Genomic DNA, 26,891 nt, shown 5'->3' with positions numbered 1-26,891 from the left:
AGGCCAGAATCAACACAAAATAATAAAATAAAACAGAAACACTCAGATTAAATGATAAAAACCCCCTGCTCAAATAAAACGCAAAACTAAGCTAGCCATAGCAGGGTCATCAGTTAAAAGGGCAGGGAGCGTATCAGGCAGTGCTAACATCTACCTGAGCACAGCTAAAAGGCGACACTTCAACAAAATGTGGACCACAGATAAAACGGAGCCGCAGCGACAGAGGTGGGTCCTCACGGTGCAGAAAGTGGCCATGCATCAGCTGAGTGTGCCCAATGCGCAGCCGGCAGAGGACAACAGAATCCTGGCGGGAGACCCGCATGGACGACCGCCACACAGCCGTCGTCGCCTTGATAGGGCGAAGTTTTGTTTCGCATGGGCAGGTTGCGCCATTCAGTGTCCCATAGGTTGAAAATTCTGCGGCGTAAGATTGCCCACAAATCAGTCGCCGGGTGGCCAATCTCCAGAGATGGTGCACTGGTGGCCTCTTTCGCCAGGCGGTCAACATGTTCATTGCCGGGTATCCCAACATGGCCGGGGGTCCACACAAAGACCCCAGAGCGGCCGCAATGGGCAAGAGTATGCAGGGACTCCTGGATAGCCATCACCAGACGAGAACGTGGGAAACACTGGTCGAGAGCTAGTAAACCGCTCAGGGAATCACTACAGATAACGAAGGACTCACCTGAGCAGGAGCGGATATATGCTAGGGCTCGAAAGACGGCGACCAGCTCAGCAGTGTAAACGCTGCAGCCAGCCGGCAAGGAACGTTGTTCGGAATGGTCCCCTAGAGTTAGCGCATAACCGACACGACCAGCAACCATCGAGCCGTCAGTGTAAACAATGCCAGAGCCCTGATACGTTGAGAGGATGGAAAGAAAGCGGCGGCGGAAAGCCTCCAGAGGGACTGAGTCCTTTGGGCCCTGTGCAAATTCCAGCTGAAGGCGGGGGCGAGGCATACACCATGGGGGTGTACGCAGAGGTGCCCGGAAAGGAGGCGGAAGAGGTAAAGCCCCAAGCCTGGAGAGAAGCTCTCGGACGCAGACTGCGATCATACATCCAGCCCTGGGCCGGCGTTCTGGAAGATGGACGTGCGACTGTGGGAATAGTAGCCGATAGTTAGGATGCCCACGAAAGCTGTAAACATGGGCAGCATAAGAAGCCAGCAAACGTTGGTGGCGTAACCGCAGTGGAGGGACACCCGCCTCCACATATATGCTGTCCACTGGGCTGGTCCGGAAAGCACCAGTGGCAAGGCGTATCCCGCTGTGGAGGATTGGGTCCAGCACCCGCAATACAGATGGGGATGCTGAGTCATAAGACAGGCTCCCATAATCCAGACGGGACTGGATTAACGCCTGGTAGAGCCGTAGGAGAGTAGATCGGTCGGCGCCCCAGCGGGTGTGGCTCAAGCATCGCAGAGCATTTAGATGCCGCCAACACATCTGTTTAAGCCGCCGAATATGAGGCAGCCAAGTCAACCGAGCATCAAAAACCACCCCCAAAAACCTATGTGACTCCACCACTGCAAGGAGTTCGCCGTCAAGATAAAGCCGCGGCTCCAGGTGGACAGTGCGTCGCCGGCAGAAATGCATAACACAGGTCTTGGCTGCCGATAACTGGAACCCATGAGCTACAGCCCAAGACTGCGCCTTACGGATAGCGCCCTGTAGCTGACGTTCAGCAGCTGCAATGCCAATAGAGCTGTAGCAAAAGGCAGAAGTTGTCTGCATACAATGACGCTGGGACAGACGGTCCCACCGTCGCAGCGAGCCCGTTAATGGCTATTAAAAACAGGCGAACACTTAAAACAGGTCCCTGAGGCACACCGTTCTCCTGAACTCGGGAGGAACTATGGGAGGTCGCGACTTGCACGCGAAAGGTACGATACGACAGAAAATTGCGGATAAAGATCGGCAGGGGGCCTTGAAGACCCATCCATGAAGCATAGAAAGGATGTGATGACACCATGTCGTATCGTACGCCTTCCACATGCCGAAAAAGACAGCGACCAGGTGCTGACGGCGGGCAAAGGCAGTACGGATGGCCGACTCCAGGCTCACCAGATTGTCGGCGGCAGAGCGGCCTTTACGGAACCCACCCTGAGACGAAGCCAGAAGGCCCCGAGACTCCAGTACCCAATTCAAGCGCCGGCTCACCATCCGTTCAAGCAACTTGCAAAGAACATTGGTGAGGCTAGTGGGACGGTAGCTGTCCACCGCCAAAGGGTTCTTGCCTGGTTTCAGAATGGGGACAACAATACTTTCCCGCCATTGTGACGGAAACTCACCCTCGACCCAGAGACGGTTGTAAAGGTCGAGGAGCCGTCGCTGGCAGTCCACTGAAAGGTGTTTCAGCATCTGACAGTGGATGCGATCTGGCCCAGGAGCGGTATCAGGGCAAGCGGTAGGGCACTGTGAAATTCCCACTCACTGAATGGAACATTGTACGATTCTGGATGGTGGGAGCCAGGACATGCTGCGCAACATCACCATCCGGTGGAAGGTAAAGACTGCAGACGGTAACAGCCTGTGGCATCCACACCCGAACAGCGACAGCCTCTAAATGTGTTTGTAGAGGGACAGACTCGCTGTGAAGAGAGTTAAGGACATATATGCAGACGCCACCAGACACCCTTTCATAAGCTGCCCGGTTCTTATAATAACCCTGATACCCACGGAGGGCGGGGGTTCGCATTGCTGGAAACCAAGTTTTCTGAAGAGCAATGCAGAAGAAAGGGTGAAGGCTGATAAGTTGGCAGAGCTCAGCTAGATGGTGGAAGAAACCGCTGCAGTTCCACTGGAGGATGATATTGTCCATGGATGGGAAAGGCGTGAAGGGACTGGGGAGGCAGATTACGCCTCCTGGTTCCCTGCTGCTACTGAGTCACCACCTGTGCAACAGCTATCCATTGCGTCCGAGGGACTGGCAAGATCCAGGTCCTCAGCGGACGCCAGAATCTCCACCTCATCTTCAGACACAGAGTTGGAAGGTTGCGGTGGGACAGGTGCCACCGCAATGTCAGGATGCTTGGGAGCCTTTTTCTTGGACTGCTTTGCGCGCTGTGCCTTCGTTGGTTCTGGCTGGGAGGGCCTCACTGGGTCAGTCTCAGGGACTGAAGACGACCGTGACGCCCTACGACCAGCGACCGGTGGTTGGTTGAGATACTTGCGGGTGTCCGCTTTGGCACTGGGCAAAGCCTGGGATGGGAGGGCCCCAAGGTATCCCTTCCGGGCGAGAGGAGCCGAAGAAGGCTCACGCTTCTCCGGCTGGGAAGGGAAAACAGATGTCCCCGATGGTTGGGGTGGTGTTGCTTCTGAGGTAGATGGAGCAGGAGCAACAGGGAGTGAAGTGCCCCCCACAACCAAGGGGGCCAGTGAATTCTGACAGAGCTGAGATCGAACTGTAGGTGACGAGACAGTAGAGGTTCGAACTGGTGTTGCAGCAGCGGCATAGGTGGATGTCATTGGCACAGGATGTAGCCGCTCATATTTCCGCCTTGCCTCGGTGTAGGTCAGGCGGTCCAGGGTCTTATATTCCATTATCTTCCTATCTTTCTGGAAGATCCTACAGTCCGGTTAGCAGGGGGAATAGTGTTCTCCGCAGTTAACACAGATAGGAGGCGGGGCACATGGAGTATTGGGATGGGTAGGACGTCCACAATCTCGACACGTGATGCCGGAAGTACAGTGGGATGACATGTGCCCGAACTTCCAGCATTTAAAACACCGCATCGGAGGAGGGATATATGGCTTCACATCACAACGGTAAACCATCACCTTAACCTTTTCGGGTAAGACATCACCCTCGAAGGCCAAGATGAAGGCACCGGTGGCTACCTGATTATCCCTCGGACCCCGATGGACGCGCCGGACGAAGTGAACACCTCGTCGTTCGAGGTTGGCGTGTAATTCATCGTCGGACTGCAGAAGAAGATCCCTGTGGAATATAATACCCTGGACCATGTTGAGACTCTTATGCGGCGTGATGCTAACTGAAACATCCCCCAACTTGTCACAATTGAGCAACCTTCGTGACTGGGCAGAGGATGCTGTTTTGATGAGTACTGACCCAGAGCGCATTTTGGACAAGCTCTCCACCTCTCCGAACTTGTCCTCTAAATGCTCCACAAAAAACTGGGGCTTGGTCGACAAACGATTCCCCATCAACTTGCGTACACACGAGGTACCGTGGTGAATATTCTCCACTGCCGTCTTTAGCCATACGTTCCTCCCATGCAGTGGCCAGGGTTAGCCATACGTTCCTCCCATGGAGTGGCCAGGGTTAGCCATACGTTCCTCCCATGGAGTGGCCAGGGAGGGAATTGATCTTGGTTCGTATTTCTTGCCGTTGAGGTTAGACTTCGATCGCTTAGAGACTGCTGGTGGATGCCCACCAGCGAGAGATGATGTACCACGCTTCATTGCAGGTCATCCGCCCTGATGCCACCCACTCCGACCAGGGGCCCTCCCCACGGGTGCCACCCAGCCTCAGCAATAGCCACCTGGCAGGATGGCCATTGCCGGGAGTCCTGATGCCCCAGGGAGATGGGCATCTACTCCTTGGCATACGTGGGGAGTTAACGGCGCAGGCATCAGTAGAGCGATCCCTGTGTTGTCAGGGGGCTACAACCAACAGGGTACATGGCAGCCCCACCACAACGGACTGGCTACCGTGCTGGATGTTAGGTGACATGTGGTCCATGGTCGCCGTCAGGGCAGAAAGTGGCACTGCACAGCACAAGGTGGAAGTGCACGCAGGAATGTATCCATGCCCAAGAGATGGAGAGCGGGCAGGACTGCAATGCAACGACAAAGAAGCTGGCGAAAGGTCTGATCGCAAGATGGACGCAACGCACCAAGTAAGGCGCCCTTCCCCAATCGGCTCGCTCTTCGGAAAATTTTGAGGGATGGAGGTCAAACCCAACAGGGGACCATCACATAAGGCCGAAAAGTTTGAGACTCCTTTTAGTCGCCTCTTACAACAGGCAGGAATACCGCGGGACTATTCTAACCCCCGAAGCCGCAGGGGGATTGAAAATGGGAATTTTTTAAAATTGGTAACACATTTACACTGAAATATTTGTGTCCAACTTCAACAGAAAGAATATGCAACTTGCACTCAAAATTTTTAACTCATTTATAGCCATTACTCTTAATGAATTTCACCTCAAAAAACAAAATAAACAGTGAAAATTTATAGCTTAATTTACTGAGATTATCCACATGCGATGAGATGATGTCAATGCTAAAACTTTGCTGAAAGGACAGACTGAACAGTTATCAGTAGCCAGTTACACCAAATTCTTCACATATTTTTAGTTTTGTGTTCTTTTCACAGTGGCTGAGCTGGCAGTGATGTGAAATACCAAAGAGAGACAATATATCCTTAGCCCCACAACTGATGGCATAATTGATTTGGCTAACTATTGGATTCATAAGAAGAGGAAATGCTAATTTATTTCTGGTGAAGGGCAAATTAGAATCTTGATAATATTAAGATTCTAGATGAATACACGTGGTCTCGACTCCCCTACATTAATGGTTACTACTTCTTCCTTTCAAGATAATGCCAATCTAACTGTTCTGGCATCAGTTTCATCTTTTCAGTGGTCATCTTATGTTCCTCTTTCATTCCCGTTTGTACTCTAAGGCCACCTCTGGAATCCTTGTTTATTCCATTCATTCCAGATGTTCCTTCTAACGGTTACTGCTCATATAATTATATAATGAAAACTAAATTTGAGCACTGTAAAGTTTTCTTGATCACAGAAACTAATTTGACAGAGAGAAATAATCTTATATATCTGACAGAGGTGGTATCCACCTATCGATGATTTTAGATATGTAGCTCACAGTAATGTTGTCCAATGAAATATCTGTACAAAAATGAACTTTATTTCTGCAACAAAATAACCACAGAAACATCTTGCTACAGAGCACGCCAAATGATATGTGGGTCATCACTGTGCAAATGATCATGGTGTTCAGATTCTGCTCATAACTGTGGCAGGCTGATCACTAGAATAAAAAGAATGACACAGTCACTCTGCAGCACACGAAAACCTCCAGCCTAAATGCTTAGCCATGAGTTCATATACACAGAATTTAAAAAAATTTACCGCACTATTCTTGTCATCCGCTAAAACAAATGGCAACTCCCCCACCTATATTTGGTGTGTACTGCTCTGTCAACATATTACTGAACAATTGTACAAATAAAGTGTATGATGTTTTGATAGTATGTCCAGCAGTTCTCTCAAAAAAAAAAAAAAAAAAAAAAAAAAAAAAAAAAAAAAAAAATAAAAAAAAAAAAAATAAATAATTCCCCTGGGCTTTCCAGGGTCACACTGTGCTTAGATACTAAAAAATTTTGATCGATTTTATGACAATAGCTACAAATTTTGTCAACATATATGAACATAATGGGGCCTATGTTCAGAGTTAAAAGAAAGAACACTTGAAATGAATGCGGTCTATTTTAACCATAAAATAAATGTACCTGGATCTGACGATAGGATTAAGAGCAAAATGTAATTTTAACACAGAAATTACAGGAAAATTAAATAATCCAGTCGCATTAATGTGGCCATCACCTATGTTCAGTGTCAAAGTGCAATAACCACCCACAGGCAGCAGGTGGTATCACCAACAGTAGAGGAAGCACGCTGGGGGAGACTGAAAACAGTGCAGTCATTGTCGTAATGCGGAAACAGAGGAATTTAGCTGATGTCCAGAAGGGCATGATCATCGGCTTTCGGGCCAAGGCTTGAAGCTTTTATGATACAGCTAAGTTTGTAAACTGTTCACGTGCCGCCGAGGTTAAAGTACATCATGCATAGCAAACTGGCTTTATCCAAAACTGACACTGAGGCAACATTGTTGCACCAGTGGCCACAGAGATGTGCAATTGCTAAGTAACTGACTACCCAGATGAACCAATGGGCTACCAACAGTGTCTCCTCGATGACTGTTCAGCTAATGTTGCTGCGTATGGGCCTCTGCAGCTGGCTACTGGTGCATGCACTTATGCTGACTGCTGTTCATTGGCAACTAATGCCGGCATTTTGCATGTTAATAGAGCAACTGGACAGTCTCTGAAAGGTGACAGGTGGCCTTTAAAGATTAATCGAGTTATATGCTCGATCAGATAGATGGCTGTTGGCACATACGGTGTGAAACATCTGAAAGCAAGCACTCTGCAACAATCATCAGAGTAGTCCAGGCTTGGGGAGTGAGTGTTACAATCTGGCAATGTTTTCATGGCATTTCCTGGGTGACCTTGTCACTCTGGAAGGCACAATGGATCAACACAAGTATGCATCTATTCTTGGGGACCATAACCAGGCTTTTGACAGGTGGTCACATTAATGTGACTGGGCAGTGTAGAATGAGGCTAGGTTGCAAAGGAAGTAAAAGATTAATAAACATTTACATTAGGAACAACCAGCTGTTGGGAGAAAACAGAAGAGCATTATCCATTTCAGTAAAAAATTATACTTTTTACAAAGAGCTCTAAGAATAAAAGCCAAATACCATTTAAACAAAATGATTATGGAAGACACAGTAATGGACTAACATGATAAGGACACATATGTGGATATTAAGTAAAGTGACAAGCAGGTAGTCTTTAGTGATAGAACTACTACTTCAATCTCTGACACCTCGCCTCATTCCCAGCACTTTCCATGAATTTTGTTTTCGTAGTCTGTAGCACTCTTCTTCTTTTTCTCATGTACATTTGAGGACTTCTTAGCTGTCCTTTTCTCTGCTACTGTTTCACTGTACCTACCAAGTGCATTTCAGAAGCTGTGCACCAATGCTATGCCTAACTCCCTCTTCTCACGGTCAGTATGAATTGTCACTTCTAGGACTAAACGTGGACTGCTCTTTATGAAAAAAAACAAGCCAGGGGCAATTTATGCAGAATTTTGGATACCATACTCTTCATAAACATAGGCACTCATTCCATCATGCCAAGATATCTTTCTCCGATATGTCACATTGACTCAGAACTTTTCTGTTCTTACCTGATGTCTGTTTTTTGAGGTTGCGACTGATTTATGTTGTCACTTAGATCTGTTTTGTAGCTGGCCCATTTCTACACACTTTTGGTTTGACAAATTTTCTCATTAATTCTCTGGGATGAACTGGAGGAAAGTACACAGGAAAGGAGTTTTAAGAGGACATCCAACTGAAATTTAGACAGAAACAATTTTTAAACAGCCATTAATATTTGCTGAGCCTGGACTGACACCATTTTATTTTCCACCCACCAAACAGCACAAAACTTCTGTGAGAAAACAGGCGTGCTTGTAATATTTTTCAATCCAATAAACTTTACCAACAGCTGTATACTTTAAGATATTTTATTTTATTTTTAAAACAACCAGTTTCGGCAGTTTTGCCACCTTTAGGCCCATGCATAATAAGAGTATACGTGAAGTAATATAAGGGTGTACAAATTAAGTTTACAAGAAGTGACAAGTAATCATAATACCGCTTAAGCTTAAAAATGATGAAAGTATTGGCATTAAATCAAATGTATATGTACATCCAGCACAACAGACTAAAACATGTTTATGTATTTGTTAGCAGCATCAAACCAAACCTCTGTGTATATTCCGCACAATAGACTAAAATATGTGTACATATTTGTTAGTCATAAAACTATTTAACATCACCGATTTACTAGGGAACATTTAAATTCAGTAAAAAGATCAGCACTAGACAGTGTACAATCAAGCACTCCGTATAAACAAAGCTGTTTTTTTTTTTTAATTTTCTATTTATTTTTATTATGTTTTATTTACTTATTTATTTTTTGTAATTATAAAATCCTATAAAATTCTTTTAGGTGGAGAACCTCATAGTATACAGTACTCACAGCATCAAAAATAACTTGACACAAAACCCACTGGCATTCGAAATATTAAGGAAAATAGCATGCATAGCGAACACTAAGAATATTCACAATTATCTTGTGGCCTAGGTTGCACAGTAAATCAGAATAAAAGATACGATTGGTTTCCTTTATATCACTTAACAGGTCGGCATTGCCACAGTGAAACAAATCAACAAGAAAGTCAAATCCTACTTAAGCAAGGCAAGCCCTCTAAGTTCACATCCGAAAACTTTATACAATTTCACTGAGAGTATAAGGCACTACCTAACAAGAACTATCTACAGATGCCAAACCATCTAAATACTAAGACATAGCAAGTTGTGTCATGATAGGGAACATGGGTATGGAAAAAAATAAAAGGTAAATGAGGTGTGAAGACCACCATATTGTTGAAGCTGAAGTCCATACAGCGAGTATCATCTATCTCCATGGACACCAAAACTCATCTCCAGTGAGAACATCATAACTTTCTCCCTTAACTGTACGGGGAAGTAAGGACAACACAGACATCTGACTGAAAGGTGATAGCTGACAATAGGTAACACTAGTTCACATTATAAGGTATCGTATAAGATACAAATAAACTAAAAACATGGTCACTAATAAACATATGCTGCCTACCATGGGAGTAGTTTGCTATAAAGCATATACAAAGACTTGCAGAAAACAAGATCTACAAGTTCATATGAAGGTGACATACACTAAGCTTCAGGTAAACAATCAGTTCATTATAGTAAGAATGAAAAATTATGTTCATTCTTAGACAACAAAATATAGGAGAACAACCGTATATTGTCGGAAAAAAAGGTGAAACATGTAAGGGCTTAAATAATATGGGAACTAGTGTCGCCTATTGTCGGCTACCACCATAAGCCAATTGCTTCTTAGACCCAAACTGACACATTCCCCAATTCACTTGTGTGAATTCGGTATGTCTTGACTACGCATGAGTAAGATTGCGACCCGCTTAGTTTATCAGCGTGTCAATGGTTTCCTTACTTCCCCATACAGTTTAGGGAGAATGTTATGATGTTCACACTGGAGATGAGTTTTAGTGTCCATGGAGATAAGATACATGATACTCATTTTATGGAATTCAGTTTTGACAATATGGTGGTTTTTGCACACTCATTTACCTTTTATTTTTTTCTGTACCCACATTCCCTATTGCAGCACAACTTGCTATGTCTTAGAATTTAGATGGTTTGGCATCTATAGATAGGTCATGTTAGGTAATGCCTTATACTCCCAGTGAAACTGTATTAAGTCGTCGGATGTGAACTTAGAGGACTCGCATTGCTTAACCCTGCTGTTCTGTTCGGGTCTATATGACCCGAAACGAATATGAACGTTATTTTACATTATGTAAATACCAATATATATTTATGAAACTTTGTGACTTTGTCTGAAAATGGATGAGCAGCATGTGTTTTAAAAGGTTTTAAAAAAGTTTAAGAAGTTTGGGCTTCAACTGTAATAGTTGCATATGTAATGTTCGGGTCATAATGACCCGACACAAATATGTTTAGTGTAACTCGTATTTATTTCTAAAATCTGGAAATGGCGAAAATTATTTTTGTTGTGTTGTGTGGGAATAGTGACTGCATCATTCCAACTTACTCTCAACAATCACCTAAAGCTCCATGCGTTCACAACAATGGGCTTGTTTGTTGCTTTCCCCAGGAAATAATAATTGGCAGTTCTCAATAATTGGAATGCTTTGTTTCTGCCCAGTTTGACTTGTGACACCATGGCGATGAGACCATTGAATGATCGTGAGTTGGAAGAAATAGTAAATGCCTCACCAGATGAAGGATCACTTTCTGAGTTTGAAGATCACATCAGCAATGCATCTGAAAGCGAGTGTTCCGATGACAGTTACGACAGTCCACAGCCCATACAAAATAGTGTAGAGACTTTTCTTTCTAAAAATGGGAATATAGAATGGCAGTTGCATCCACCAGCACAACATGGTCGCCTACCAGCTTCGAACATCATCAAGAGTACCCCAGGAGTTACCAGGTATGCAGTCAGCAGAATATCTGATGTAAAATGTTCATTTGAAGCAGTATTTCACACAGCGCTTCAAAATGAAATAATAGAGATGACAAATATTGAAGGGCAGCGAGTTTATGGTGAACAGTGGACAGATATTGATGGTTCTGTTTTCCATGCATACTTAGGACTCTTACTCCTAGCGGGTGTATATCGATCTCATGGGGAGTCTACAAAAAGTTTGTGGGATAAAGATACTGGGCGAAACATATTTCGAGCAACCATGTCTCATGAAACATTCTGTAAGATATCACGTGTCCTGCGATTTGACAAGAAATCTACTAGAGAGGAAAGACGACGTACTGACAAACTTGCCGCAATTCGTAGTATTTGGGAGAAGTGGGTAGAGGTCCTTCCTAAACTGTATAATCCAGGAGAAAATGTTACTGTTGACGAGCAGTTAGTAGCATTTAGAGGTCGCTGTCCATTCAAGCAGTATATCCCAAGTAAACCGGCAAAATATGGGATCAAAATATGGACCATGTGTGACAGCAAAACTTCATACGTACTGAAAGCCCAAATTTATACAGGAAAGGTGAGTGGAGCGGCACCAGAAAGAAATCAGGGAATGAGGGTGGTATCTGATCTCACTTCTGAGTTACGTGGTCAGAATATCACGTGTGACAACTTTTTTACGTCGTACAATTTGGGGCAGCTGCTTCTGAAAAGGAAATTGACTATGTTGGGAACTATACGGAAAAATAAGCCGGAGCTTCCACACAAAATGACCAACAAGGAGGTACACAGCTCTTCATTTTACTTCACAAATGACACTACTGTGGTTAATTATATTCCTAAGAGACACAAGAATGTTGTACTTATGAGCACTCTCCACCATGATGCGGAAATCAGTGACAGGGCTGATAAGAAGCCAAAAATGATTTTGGACTATAATTCAACCAAAGGTGCTGTAGACACGCTTGATCAGTTATTAGGTACATATACATGCAAACGAAAAAGTAATAGGTGGCCAATGATAGTTTTCTACAATATTCTTGATGTTTCTGCTTATAATGCATACGTTTTGTGGATTTCGGTTGACCCTAATTGGAATGCAAGCAAATTGACTAGAAGGAGAATATTCTTGGAGGAACTTGGAAAGTCACTGATAAAAGAACATATTGCATCAAGAACGCATTTCCCAAGAACAGAAGATTCTTTGAGAATGGTCACAAGCATCCAAAACCCGAATGATGTGGGTGGTGTGTCAGAATCGGTAACAACAAGAAAATCTACAAAACGTGCACGCTGTAAGTTCTGTCCATCAAGTAATGACAATAAAACAAACATGGTGTGTGGAAAATGTAGTAAACATATTTGCAAGAAACATGTAACCTACTTGTGTCCACAGTGCAAGCAGTAAGAAAAGAACTGTAGTATTTTATAAGATGATTGTATTGAAAATTCTGTTGTTTCAAATTTATGTGAATACTTGTGCCTAAACTACAATCAGTAAGAAGAGAGGATTCTAAAGTTGTAGTGCTTTCTATGTTGGAATGTAATAAAAAAACTGTAGTGTGTTCTGTACTGTAGTGTGCTCTAAGATGAATATCTGTAATGACAACTGTCTGTTGTTAGAAAATGTCAATACTTACGTCTAAACTGTCAACAATAAGAATAGAAGTATGGAAAAACTGTAGTGCTTTCTAAGTTGAATGCCTGTAATGGAAACTGTCTGTTGTTTCAAATTTATGTGCATATTTAAATGAAAAATATCCCTCAATAAAGTTGTATGCATTGTTATTATTATTATTATTACCATTATTATTATTATTATTATTATTATTATTATTACTAACAAGGTACTGGAATAGAACAACAATGTCGATAGCTAAAACTGTACCAAAATTTATGTTTCTAAAGCATTTTGATATGTCGGGTCATATTGACCCGAACAGTATATATGTCAAGTAAAAGTGAACAGAACAGCAGGGTTAAAGTAAGATTTGACTTTCTTGTTGATTTGTTTCACTGTGGTAATGCCGACCTGTTAAGTGATATAAAGGAAACCAATCGTATCTTTTATTCTGATTTACTGTGCAACATAGGCCACAAGATAATTGTGAATATTCTTAGTGTTCGCTATGCATGCTATTTTCTCTTAATATGCCAACTGCGGTTGGGTTTTGCATTAAGTTATTTTTGATGTTGTGATAACTATATGTCTTACCATCTGTGATATTATCTAAGCTGTAAATATGCATACTTTTGTATTTCATAGCTTACTGTGTGACACTTTACTTTAAATGAAGATTGGTACACTTACATACTATGCGGTCCCCCATCTAAAATAATTTTATAGGATTTTATTATTATAAAAAGTAAATAAAAAAATTAAACATAGCAAAAAATTAAAAAGACAAGCTTTGTTTATACGGAGCTTCTGATTGTACACTATCTAGTCCTGATCTTTTTACTGAATTTAAATGTTCCCTAGTAAATCTGTGATGTTAAACAGTTTTATAACTAACAAATATGTACACATATTTTAGTCTATTGTGCTGAATATACACAGAGGTTTGGTTTGATGCTACTAACAAATACATAAACATGTTTTAGTCTGTTGTGCTGGATGTACATATACATTTGATTTAATGCCAATACTTTCATCATTTTTAAGCTTAAGTGGTATTATGATTACCTGTCACTTCTTGTAAACTTTGTTTGTACACCCTTATATTTTGTTTTAAAAATAAAATATCTTAAAGTATACAGCTGTTGGTAAAGTTTATTGAATTGAAAAGTACACACCAGCCAATGTCCCCTGGCCATAATGGACCAACAGAGATTGCTTGTAATATTGTTGAAATCAGCTTGATGTGAAGGAACATATTTAAACAAATTACATAAAGCTCTCAGAAACTGAACAAGGTGCTAATCAACACAAATACAATCTGTTTTAGTCCAAACGTAAGGAGCCATCTGGATTACCCTCGACTTTGAGCTTGCTATTCAGCTTTCTTAGGAATGCCTTATTAACATTAGGGCCATCCACGGCCATCTGAACCACTTGCCTTTTCAGATCTATCTCAGATTGAGATTCACTTGCCTCAAATCCTTCACCTAAGTCTTTAGCAGCACCTTTTGTCAAAAACACTGAGGTAGGGTATGTGCTTGAAACCTGGCCCAATGCTCTATTCCAAAAACAAACATATCAAACTCATCACTAACACGTCACAGGCGGCAACAATCTCTTGCTGTTTGGTGAAAAAGGCTCCAGTCCAAACACAATACTACAATTACTTTTGAAACTGCATTTTGGAGGCAATATTACTGTCTGGGAACACATCTGGAAAGATATTAACAGGCTACCAATGTCCCGAGAAGACGTATCTCACAGCAGCCAACAGACGCAAATGAATCTCTGCCTTCATCACAGCATCTCTCTGTAGTACGTAACCATTGGCCATTGTTCAGAAGTTCCTGCAATATAAGTCTGATGCGATTCGCTGGAAATAATGCCTGGTTGGTGCAACATACCACAACTGCATGATGCACTCCCTGCCTGCACTGCAGCAGGCTAAAAATGGAGACAATTAGAAATACTACCTTTCTTAATTGAAACTGGTAATTATATTTTACAGTGCACCTGCCAAATCGAGGACACCATCAGGACTGTCCTTTCCATTTTTTGAGTTGACGATCAGCTGAGTGGGTCCAGAGGTGGCTACACCTGATGCAGTAGAATTGGAACCATGACCATTTGTGGAGACACCATAACCTCTCTAGCATTCTCAAGCCCAGCTTGCTTCTTTCCCTTGTATGATTAGACAAGGCCTGCTTGCCTATATTGCTGAACAAGAAGTTGGTTTTACAGAGTATGAGCCAGACAATTTTTCAGACACATTCTCTGCAATCCACCAAAATTCTGGAACCTCAGTCCAGGGAGGGATGAACACACTTCCAGTTCATCAAGTACATCCTGAGGTAACATATGCAGAAGATAGGATTGCATCTAAACAATATAATGAATGCAGCCAAGAGTTCACAAAGAAGGAAAGCCACTAAAAAATTTTGCAACCTGTGTTTTTTCTTTATTATGAGCAACTTCCACCCCACTCCCTCGCCTATCTCTCTCCCTGGAAAAAGTAAGGCAATAAAATCGTCCTTGCACCTGTGTAATGAAAAATTATTTATGTTGACTATTACCCACAGCAGCATCAGAAATGTTAGCCATTGAGGATGCAAATGATGGGAAGAATAGCCTCGCTCCTCATGCACCAGGCACCTACTCCCACAGTGCCCACTTACCCTACAGCCTCCCGCAGGTTTTAGCTCAATGTTAACCAAACAAACTGCACACCAAAGTCCAATGACTGCTTGTTGGTGTTCTAATTACTCTACCACTAAAGATCTATAATCAATTTTATTCATACACATCACAATGAGATCAATAGCTGTTGGCATTTACAACAGTAATTTTTAGATATACATCCCCAGACTGTACTGCATGCAGACCTATCATGTCCTTGTATCCCTAGTTCAAAATAAATGGATTCAAATAGGCCACAAACTCCCCTAAAAGCACATGTCTTTGGGATAACACCACATTAACAAACAAGTAACTATTCCCAGTATTTGCCAGAACCACACCCCTCCAAATGCGGAGCCATGGTGCTATCTTGGCTGAAGCTGAAAGGGCGGTGCAGAATGGGGAGAAACACATTACCAAAGATTTTAACCTATATGATACCTGAATTTTTAAGTGTTTTAATTGCATTAATCTTCACATAATCTAGCATGGCATTAAAACAAGCCCTGTTAAATATTCTTTGTTGCACAATAACTGCCATCTTTGCACAGGATGATCAAATATTTGTTTACTTGAAGTTAGTATTCATATTAAATTTAATTTCAGTTGTAATTCTTTTCTTTCATTAACAGCAGCAAAGACTGTCAGTAAGATCAACCAGAGCTGTCAAGCAATGGTCACATGAGCTTCATTAGGGCTATTTGTGCATACAGGCAGACATATCTTCAGAGGCAATGAGTTTTCATTGTGTAGCAATAATCCTTAGTCTCAAAATAATGTATGCCAAAGTTAACAACAATACACAAATGACACACACCACATGCACAAACTGAAGACACTATACATAGGAAAATACTTGTGTGTAGCAAGTGACACCAATGCATGTGCGGACATCATGGAACAGTTGAACATAGATGTCTGGCGAGTGACAATTTTCCTACAGCCAACACCCTATTCATATAGCAAAAAGAGTTTTAAAATGTGTATTTGCTCTGCACAGTGAAATACTGCCAAATATTTAATAGAAAATGTAATCATAATCTGTAGTTCCTCTACAAGAACTATGCAAATGGCTGTGTATGTTCTTAATAACATATTTTAGTCACCTTGGTATCTGAGGAAGAAGGTCATAAAACACTTTTAAGTTTTTGCAGGAATGTGTCAAACACTAAAAACACATTTAAACATAGATTGAAAGACTTTTTGATAGGCAACTCCTTCTACTCTTATAGATGAATATATTAACAGAGAATGTTACGCCAGCTTAAGTAAAAATGTCTAAGATTTCAGTTTTGACAGCACTTGGTCCCAACAGTCAAGATTACACATTTTGTGTATGGTAAATTTATTAATATTATTAGAAGGAAAGTTGCTACTCACCATATAGCGGTAATGCTGAGTCTGAGATAGCCACAAAGAAAGACTCTCACAATTAAAGATTTCGGCCATTGGCCTTCATCAACAAGACACACACATAAGCCCCCCACACACAAAAGCGACTCACAAAAGTGACTGCAGTCTGAGGCCACTGAAACCACACTGCAAGCAGCAGCATCAGTGCATGATGGGAGTGGCGACTGAGTGGGGTTAAGGAGGAGGCTGGGGTGGGGAGCGGGTGGTATATTATGGCTGGCGGTGGTTGACAGTGAAATGCTGCAGTTTAGACAGAGGACAAGGGAGAGTTGGGAAGGGGGAAGTAGTGGAAAAGGAGAGAATAGTGTACATTCCATCCTGGATTTTCCATTGTCTGATAAATTTATCAATAGTGCATAATGTTTCATTCTGACAGCGTGTTAATTCTGTAAATATTAGCTGTTCCAGTTTACCGCATTGTATTCACCTATTTAGGCAATCTCCTGACAAATGATAAGGGTAGTAAGCATTGTATTCAAATGTTTTATGTTTTTAAGTTATACTTTCTGACATGTTCCATACCCAAGAGAATCATCCCATTTTTTGGGTCTATGGAACAAAAACTGAATCGAATTTTATCTATTCTACTTTTCAGCATCAATGACCCACTTTTAACACTAAAATTTTAATTACGAAAAATTATAAACACATAAGGCACAAAAAGTATGCAGGTCATTCCAAAAGGAAAGAACAACCCCCCCCTTCCCCCCCCCCCCCCCCAAAAAAAATCCAATTTCTGTTCAACATATTTGCTATTCACATAGGTCATAAATTTTTTTTCCCAATTGTATTCAAATTTAATTGAACCTGTTACTGCAAGTCGCACTGTCACAGCACTCCATCATTTGATGTTCATTTGAAGCAAAGTGCCATTGTAGAGTTCCTGTTTTGTGAGAACGAGACAGTGATGAACATTCAAATGAGACTGAATAAGGTGTAGGGGTTGACAGTATTGATTGATACAGTTAGTCGTTGGGGAGCAGATTATCTGGTGAAACAGGCATACCAATATGCACGAACTTCCACAGAGTGACAGGTCTACATTTGCAGCTACATGCACAGTACACATGTCACCGTAAAGTGCATGGTGATTGATACCTTGTACCATTAGTAGCCAATCCCTTTCCCGCTCCTCTCACAAATGGCGCGAGGGAGGGGGGGGGGGGGGGGGGGGGAATAAAAAAACTGCCTATGTGCCTTCGTAAAAGCCCTAATTTCTCTTATCTTTGTGGTCCTTCTGTAAAATATACATTGGCAGCAGCAAACTCTATCTGCATTCAACCACAAGTTCCAGTTCTCTGAATTCACTCTCAACAGTGCACCATGAAAAGTTGTCTTGCCACAAGGGATTCCCATTTGAGTTAATGAAGCATCTCTCTAATATTTGCATGCGGACTGAACCTACTAGTAACAAATCCAGCATTACACCTTTGAACTGCTTCACTGTCTTCCTTCAAATCAATATGGTGGACACCTCACAAACTCTACCAGTATTCAAGAATGGTTCACACGAGTGTTCTGTGTGCTGCCTCCTTTGTAGATGACCTACAAAGTTCTCCTAATAAACATAAGTTGACAATTCACCTTCCCTACTATAATCAAAACACATAACAATGAACAAACTTACAGTCTCTGTGGGAGTAAAAGAAGTGAGTGTATGCAGAATATTGAGAGAGTTGAAGCCGTAAAAGGGTTGTGCCAGGTAGAATTCTAGAATGTCCACTAAGCAACACAAAAGACAGTGTGCAACAAAATTTTGGAACACTACAACAATTCTCTTCCTTGCAAAAATGAAAACTGTTTGGATAACTTTGAACCACAGACTGAAGGTTAATTGATCAAATGGTCTCATGAAATTTGTCATATATGAAGAAATTCAAAACTGTGCCTCCAGCAGGAAAAGTGATAGTGACCATATTTCCTCAATTCAGGAAGACTGTTGCTTGTGGACATCATGCCATAGAAATCACTATCAGCTCTGAAGTGTACGTGGCAACCCATAAAGAACTTCATGCTTGAATAAAACATGTTCAATAACAATGGCAAAACATTAATTTTTACGGTAACATCATAATGCACATTCACATACATGTGAGAAAACCTCACTGAAATTGCATAGCACAATTAGACAACACTGAAGGCTCCACCCCACAGCTTTGATCTGCCTACATGTGATTACCACCTCCTTGGTAAACTGAAGTAATCCTTTCGTGGTACAAGATTGGAAGACAATGACTTACTTGTGACGACTGTGGCTCAAACATGCTATTCCCGACTTTTACCGTTCAGACATTCAGGCCTTAGTTCCATGGTTACATAAGGCAGTTGAAAGGAACAGAGAGTAGGTGCAAAATTACACTTTTTTGGCGCATTACTTTTGGATTGAGCATCCTGCATCTACTGTTATGTTGAATGTTATTGAGCACACACTATAATGTTATTCATGTATCTAAAACTGCATGTTAATTGGGACATGATTAATAAATGCAGGTGGTGGGGAGGAAAGATAGTCATAATACCGCATTCAACCATGAAAAGCGGGCTACTAACCAAAATGAAAATAGTGACAAATCAGATACTGTGCATCAGCTTAGACAGTCTGTGAAATCAAAATGGCAGATGTGGAGTTCTCCAAGGCTCAATCTTAGGTCCACCAGTGTTCCTTGCGTTTCTGTCAAATATACAAGAAGCAGCATTAGTTCTTTTTGTGGATGACCACAGTTTTGTAATCAATCCAAGTATGCATACACCAACAGAAGAAGTGGTAAACAACATTCTTAAGTGTGTCATTAACTGGTTTTCTGTGAATAGTCTCACTCTCTATTGTGAAAAGGCACACCGTATTCATATTCACTTCTGAACATCAGGGAGGGGTACTAAACCAATGATAAAGGTAACACATGGTGAGGAAATAATAAATACGTTGGAAATTTCAAAACTTTTACTTGAATGACGAGATAAACAAATTATTCAGATAGTGAAGGGAGATGAAAATTTCATAGTCATGGGCGGGTGGAATTAGATAGTAGGAAAAGGAAGAGAAGGAAAAGTAGTAGGTGAATATGGAATGAGAGTAAGGAATGAAAGAGGAAGCCACCTGGTAGAATTTTCCACAGATCATAATTTAATCACAGCTAACACTTGGTTTAAGAATCATGAAAGAAGGCTGTATACATGGAAAAGGCCTGGAGACACTGGAAGTTTTCAGATAGATTATATAATGGTGAGACAGAGATTTAGGAACCAGGTTTTAAATTGTAAGACAATTCCAGGGGCAGGTGTGGACTCTGACCATAATCTATTGGTTATGAACTGTAGATTAAAACTGGAGAAACTGCAAAAAGGTGGGAATTTAAGACGACGGGGACCAGGATAAACTGAAAGAATCACAGGTTGTAGAGAGTTTCAGAGAAAGCATCAGGGAATGATTGACAAGAACAAGGGAAAGAAATAGAGTAGAAGAAGAATGGGTAGCTTTGAGAGATGAAATAGTGAAGGCAGCAGAGGATGAAGTACGTAAAAGGACAAGGCCTAGTAGAAATCCTTGGGCAACAGAAGAGATACTGAATTTAACTGATGGAAGGAGAAAACATAAAAATGCAGTAAATGATGCAAGCAAAAAGGAATACAAACGACTCAAAAATGAGATTGGCAGGAAGTGCAAAATGGCTAAGCAGGGATGGCTAGAGGACAAATGTAAGGATGTAGAGGCATATATCACTAGGGGTCAGATAGATACTGCCTACAGGAATATTAAAAGATACCTTTGGAGAAAAAACCACTTGCATGAATATCAAGGGCGCAGACAGAAAACCAGCACTAAGTGAAGAAGGGAAAGCAGAAAGGTGGAAGGAGTATAGAGAGGGTCTATACAGGGGCGATGTACTTGAGGACAATATTGTGGAGATGGAAGAGGATGTAGATGAAGATGAAATGGGAGATACAATACTGTGTGAAGAATTTGACAGAGCACTGAAAGACCTGAGTCGAAACAAGGCCCAAGAAGTAGACAACATTCCATTAGAACCTTGGGAGAGCCAACCCTGACTTAACTCTACCATCTGGTGAGCAAGATGTACAAGACAGGCAAAACACCCTCACATTACAAGAAGAATATAATAATTCCAATCCCAAAGAGAGCAGGTGTTGTCAGGTGTGAAAATTACCGAACTATCAGTTTAATAAGTCACGGCTGCAAAATACTAACATGAATTCTTTACAGACGAATGGAAGAACTAGTAGAAGCCGACGTCGGGGAATATGAGTTCTGACTCCATAGAAATGCTGGAACATGTGAGGCAATACTGACCCTACAATTTATCTTACAAATTATATTACGGAAAGGCAAACCTATGTTCCAGACATTTGTCGACTCAGAGAAAGGTTTTGACAATGTTGACTGGAATCTTCTCTTTCAATTTCTGAAGGTGGTAGGGGTCAAATACAGGGAGAAAAAGGCTATTTGCAATTTGTACAGAAACTAGATGGCAGTTATAAGAGTCGAGGGGCATGAAAGGGAAGCTGCGATTGGGAAGGGAGTGACACAGGGTTGTAGCCAATCCCCAATGTTATTCAATCTATATACTGAGCGAGCAATAAAGGAAACACAAGAAAAAATTGGAGTAGGAATTAAAACCCATGGAGAAGAAATAAAAACTTGAGGTTTACCAATGACATCGTAATTTTGTCAGAGACAGCAAAGGACCTGGAAGAGCAGTTGGACGGAATTGACAGTGTCTCTAAAGGAGGATATCAGATGAAAATCAACAAAAGCAAAACAAGGATAATGGAATGTATCCAAATTAAATCAGGTGATGCCGAGGGAATTAGGTTAGGAAATGAGGCACTTAAAGTAGTAAATGAGTTCTGCCATTAGGGGAGAAAAATAACTGATGATGGTCGAAGTAGAGAGGATATAAAATGAAGACTGGCAATGGCAAGGAAAGTGTTTCTGAAGAAGAGAAATTTGTCAACATCACATATAGATTAAAGTGTCAGGAAATCTTTTCTGAAAGTATTTGTATGGAGTGTAGCCCTGTATGGAAGTAAAACATGGATGACAAATAGCGCTACAGAAGAATACTGAAGATTAGATGAGTAGATCACGTAACTAATGCGGAGGTACTGAACAGAATAGAGAAGAGGAATTTGTGGCACAACTTGACTAGAAGAAGAATCGCTTGGTAGGACATGTTCCGAGGCATTAAGGGATCACCAATTTAGTATTAGAGGGCAGTGTGGAGGGTAAAAATCATAGGAGGAGACCAAGAGATGAATACACTAAGCAGATTCAGAAAAATATCGGTTGCAGCAGGTACTTGGAGATGATGAAACTTGCACAGGATAGAGTAGCATGGAGAGCTGCATCAAACCAGTCTCTGGACTGAAGACCACAACAACAACAACATGTCAATATTGACGAGAATTTAAACTGTAAAAAGTATGTTTGGAACTCCTAAGAAACTCAGTTCTGCCACATTTGCACTTAATCACTGCAAATCTTGGGGAGAGAAAAATCAGTAAGATGACTGACAACTCTTCGTAAACCATAGAGTAATTTCTATTTCTCTAATATGTACAAGGAGGTGGGTAGGAATTACTAACTCACATCTGTACTACGGAAATATGGAAGGGTCCGATTCCACCCGTCTGCTTTGACCCATGACATCACAAATATGGCGGAAACGACCATACACTACGACTCCAATATGGCACCTATGACGTCATTATGTACACATGACAACAAACCCGAAAATACATTGAAAAACCAACACACACATGTTCCACTAAAATCCTAATGAAACTAACGGGACAAGCGTGGGAAACTGGGGGTTTTTGGGTGGGGACAAAGTAAACATAAACAAATATAGACACACACACCACCATACCAAACCACACAAAATGATGAAAAAACCGACAACACAAAACTCCCAAAATTCCACTAAACACAATATCTTCTGGAATCGGACACTTCGCTTGATCTACATAGCTCAACAGCAGCTCCTGATCCCACAAACTGGAATCGAACACTTCCCTTGACCCATATAGCTCAACAGCAACTCCCCGATACCAAAAACACCCACAGCCACAACCACCCATTGGAATAAAAGAGTTCCCTTCACCCACATAGGTCAACAGTGACTCCCAATACAAAAAAACCCACAGATATGACCACAAATTAGAATCTAAAAACTTCCCTTCAACTACATACCTACAAACCAGCACACGATACCAAATCACCAATACAAAAAAACCACACAACTCAGAACGACCCCACCACAGAACAAATACACTTAAAACAAGAAAAATAAAAACTTACCACAACAAAATTCCAGTGCCGTAACCTAGGTCAGCCACTACAGTCTCATACAGGCACACTTTTGTCAATGTCATGTCATGCCCACAAACAGCACACTTCACCGCCTCCGCCAACAACCCAAACAGCTGCAGAAATTTTATCAACCCCAGCGGACTCACCCCCTTCATAGTATGCAAGCACACACTATTAATTTTATCTGTCATATCCATACCTATACAAGAGCAACAACAAATTAATTTAATCAAATTAGCACATGACCTACAGCGAACAGCACTACAATAGCTTTCACACAAAAACACTAAATCGTTAACTCACTGAAAACAATTCCTCTCCTCACACAGCCAAAACGAGAACCAGCCAGAACAAGCAGTAAGACCAAACTGACCCCAATACACCACACAACACGACACCCCTAAACACACCACCAGAGGGCACCACCAACAGCAACACGACACCTACAAACAAGCCACACACACACACACACACAAACCAAACTCCGTGCCGTCATGACGTCACACACCACAATAGCCTTATGTCACGGGTCAAACCTGACGGATGGGATCGGACGCTTCAGTTAACCCCTGTACTAGCCTACTCACAATATAAAAAAATAAAGAAATATAATGTTCAGCACTTAGCCATATTTACAAATTAATTTGCAATGTGAATGTGAAATGACTCATTCCACATAACTGCGATTTATCATGCAAATGGTCCACAGAACATAAAACCAACCAACTCAACAACCTACCTAAACCTAAAATCCCGTGATGTCATTCGTGCAACCATATTGCAAAAAAAACCGAACAAGGGAAAATCCATGGGCATAGACAATCTCCCCTCCCCACCCCCCCACAAAGTACAACAAAAATGCAAAAAAATCATCAATTTCACACTAAAAAAAATAAAAAAATAAAAAAAAAAACAATCTAACATATCAGTAGCTCCAATCAGCCACTACCACTAAACTGATACCAGTTAACCACGAAACAGTGATATCAACAGGAAGGGCAGAACACAAATGCTGGTACTGATAAACTTGCTTAACCTGTACTGCTAAAATAAACCCAACAATACCCACCAACCACAAAAGTCTCAAACTTAACAAGCCATTCACAATGTATGACTGATATCATCATTTGCAATAAATCTCTACAGGTAAAATGAACAACACCTACTCCCCCCCACCTCCCCCCACACACACACGAGATTCAAACACTTTTCTTCAGCACAAAAGTGTTAGGACACAGAGCAGAACTCTTGATCACCTGTCCTATTCTTGTAAAAGCTAACTTCAATACGTTCAACGTGTATGTATATTCTGAGCTATTTATTTTCACTGCATTATGATCACAAATCCTGTATCATTGTGAGATGATCACTGGATGAATAAATAAAATGGCTTATATCATGCTCTTTCTTTAATGGCTAGAAACTACAAATGTAAATGTTCTATATATATAAAAATGGGTCGGATAAATTAAAGTGAAGACAAGGCTGAAGAGACTCCATGCAAGTTCGCTCGTCTCAAAAAGACGGAACTATTGTAAATTTCTTCTTCAGAGGAAAATGAAGTTTCACAAATGGTACTAAATCATATTTAAACCACTGTGTAGAAGTGGGATATTTTGTTTCTGCACAGAAAAGAAAATAATTTATTGTTTAAACTTTTTATGGCATTATACTTTCATTATGATATTTATAAAAACACATCATGTTCATCAGCATTATAAACACATTTAATACTGTGAGAAAAAAAGGTATTTCTCGAGAATCGTTCTGGGTATTGTAACTGTTTACTAGTGCATACACCTTATGCATAACTCTGGAATGACCCAAACAGAGAAAGAACTGAAGAGCAAATTACTGGAGTGTAAGAGTTCATATAAAAAAAAATAAAATAAAATAAAAAAAAATATTATTATGCAGGGTTTTGAAACAGGGAGAAATATTATTACCTAAGTATGCAAAGCGCACCAAGGGGATGAAGTAAAGAGTGACTTGGTAGTCCCTCTTAAATTGTTTGTAGTTTATGTGCACTATATATAAGGCTAAATAGAATGAGACAAAGTATTCATTGGAGGTTCATACATCATCTAATATACACACCTTTACTGAATTTGCCCCAGCAGACTTTTTTATTGGTGAGTGTGCTAATTGTTATGTGAAAGTAAAAATCAGGGTATCCTGCACATCAATCCATCACCACAACCTTTATTTCACATTCACATCTCTTGGCTGTGTACACACACACACACACACACACACACACACACACACACACACACACACACTTGGCAACCAGTCTAGTGTATAATTGAAATTTTCAACAATGCAACTACTTGAGCAGTGAAAGAAACTCAGATGTTACAAGCTCCACACAGAATTCACCCACTATTGCTCACATACCTGAACAGTCTAATCGTACCCAGACAAGAGATTATCCCTTCCTTTTTTTCCTCTTTCTTTCTTTTTCTTCTGGGATGTTTAAGCTCTTGACTTATGAGGGTTTAATAGTTGCTGCTGCTACATATTCTTACAAAAATTCCTTAAAATGAAAAACATTATATATTCAGATAATGATTGAAACTAACCTGGCAAGTAATTAGCGAAACAGATAGAAACCATCCTTGTAGAGCATATTTATCCTATACCTGTAGAACATATTGAAGTATTCCCTATTCTATGTATGTATTTTGTGCTAATTATTGTATTACCATGACAACTCCCTACATGATTTTGAGATGATCCTTGGATTGAATAAGTAAGTAAATCAAATTGCGTACTCTGATCACAAAATATCGGTTACGTGTGAGAACACTGGAGTAAGCCTTTTGGATAGATAACTAAATCCACAGACTGTGACAACATTATGCAAAATTGCGCACGTTTACTGCTAAGAAAGTGGCATATTTAGTCAGGTACCTAAATGCAAATACAATAACTGAAAACTGAACATGAGAACATTTTGGTATTCAAATAGGCTATAAACGGTTAATTACATATTACTTGGGTTATTCCGGATTCGTCTTATATCGCACGTACAAACAATGCTTTTAATGTAATTTACAGGCCTATAAAATAAATTATGTGGCAATTCACTGTATTATCACGCACGTGGCCCTAAATGACAGCAGCATTTCGTTACGATCTGATAAACGATTTTTCTTTCAAACGCTTCAGCAAATACCTACATTTTTTTGGTTGGTCGTCATACAAGCTACTCTAAGAATAAGCGACACACGCTTATCTCTGTATTCGTACAGTCTCTCGTACGCGACAAAAATTTTCTTACATGAAATGCACCACTTTCACCTCTTGATTACTGAATGCGCACATGTTCACATACCGATACAAGAAGACATACAGCTCCGTCTACAGGTACATGTTTTATGTCGATTGCGACGGGAGGAAAAACGATATAAATCCATATAAACAAAAATTAAAAAACAAATTCCTACCTGAAGGCACATAATCTTCATCACTCTCGTCACTGTCCGAAGGCAGCTCCCTTTGATCCATACCGCCTAAATACAAAAAGTGTTCTCAGTCAAACAGAAATTTCAGTTAATTAGGTATACATCTAATTATTAAACACCAACATAAACAAAGCAACACCCACAAATGTAACAATTTTCCTGTACCAAACTGCAAACTCGTGTGATACAAAATGTTAAGACTACAAGCAAATTTACCTTGTACTAGGTAGGGACCGGTACAATACAGATTAGATGATGAAATAGCTCGATTTGACGATAGATTTTTACGATTCCAGTTAACCTTAAACGAACACCGTGGCGTCCTAATACAATATACGAGGTAGTTTTTTAATACTTTTTAGGAACTTTTATGTATATTATCCGACAAACTCACTCTTTCTCTCCACTCAATACGAAAATAATGCATCTTTGAACTCAGAAGTTTCGCATACATCCTTGAGTGATTCGG

At 41.0% G+C, this 26,891-nt stretch overlaps 1 protein-coding gene across 4 annotated transcripts in view; it reads right to left on the bottom strand.

Moving 5' to 3' along the window:
• The window catches only part of LOC126475454 (craniofacial development protein 1), a 59,235-nt gene extending 32,367 nt beyond the window's left edge, over positions 1–26,868 (bottom strand). Inside the window, exons 1-2 of one of the 4 annotated variants that reach the window (XM_050103329.1) lie at positions 26,639–26,868; positions 26,405–26,470 (exon numbers count right to left, since the gene is read on the bottom strand). In XM_050103329.1, coding sequence (XP_049959286.1) covers positions 26,405–26,465 — 61 coding nt within the window. In that variant the 5' untranslated portion in view covers positions 26,466–26,470; positions 26,639–26,868. The other 3 variants (XM_050103330.1, XM_050103332.1, XM_050103331.1) reach the window with 3 other exon arrangements.
• Between the last annotated feature and the right edge of the window lie 23 nt (positions 26,869–26,891).

The sequence above is a fragment of the Schistocerca serialis genome, chromosome 4 (assembly GCF_023864345.2).
Source record: "Schistocerca serialis cubense isolate TAMUIC-IGC-003099 chromosome 4, iqSchSeri2.2, whole genome shotgun sequence".
NCBI classification, from domain to species: domain Eukaryota; kingdom Metazoa; phylum Arthropoda; class Insecta; order Orthoptera; family Acrididae; genus Schistocerca; species Schistocerca serialis.
Note: the sequence above shows the minus strand (reverse complement) of the source record. Positions and strands in the feature narration are given on the sequence as shown.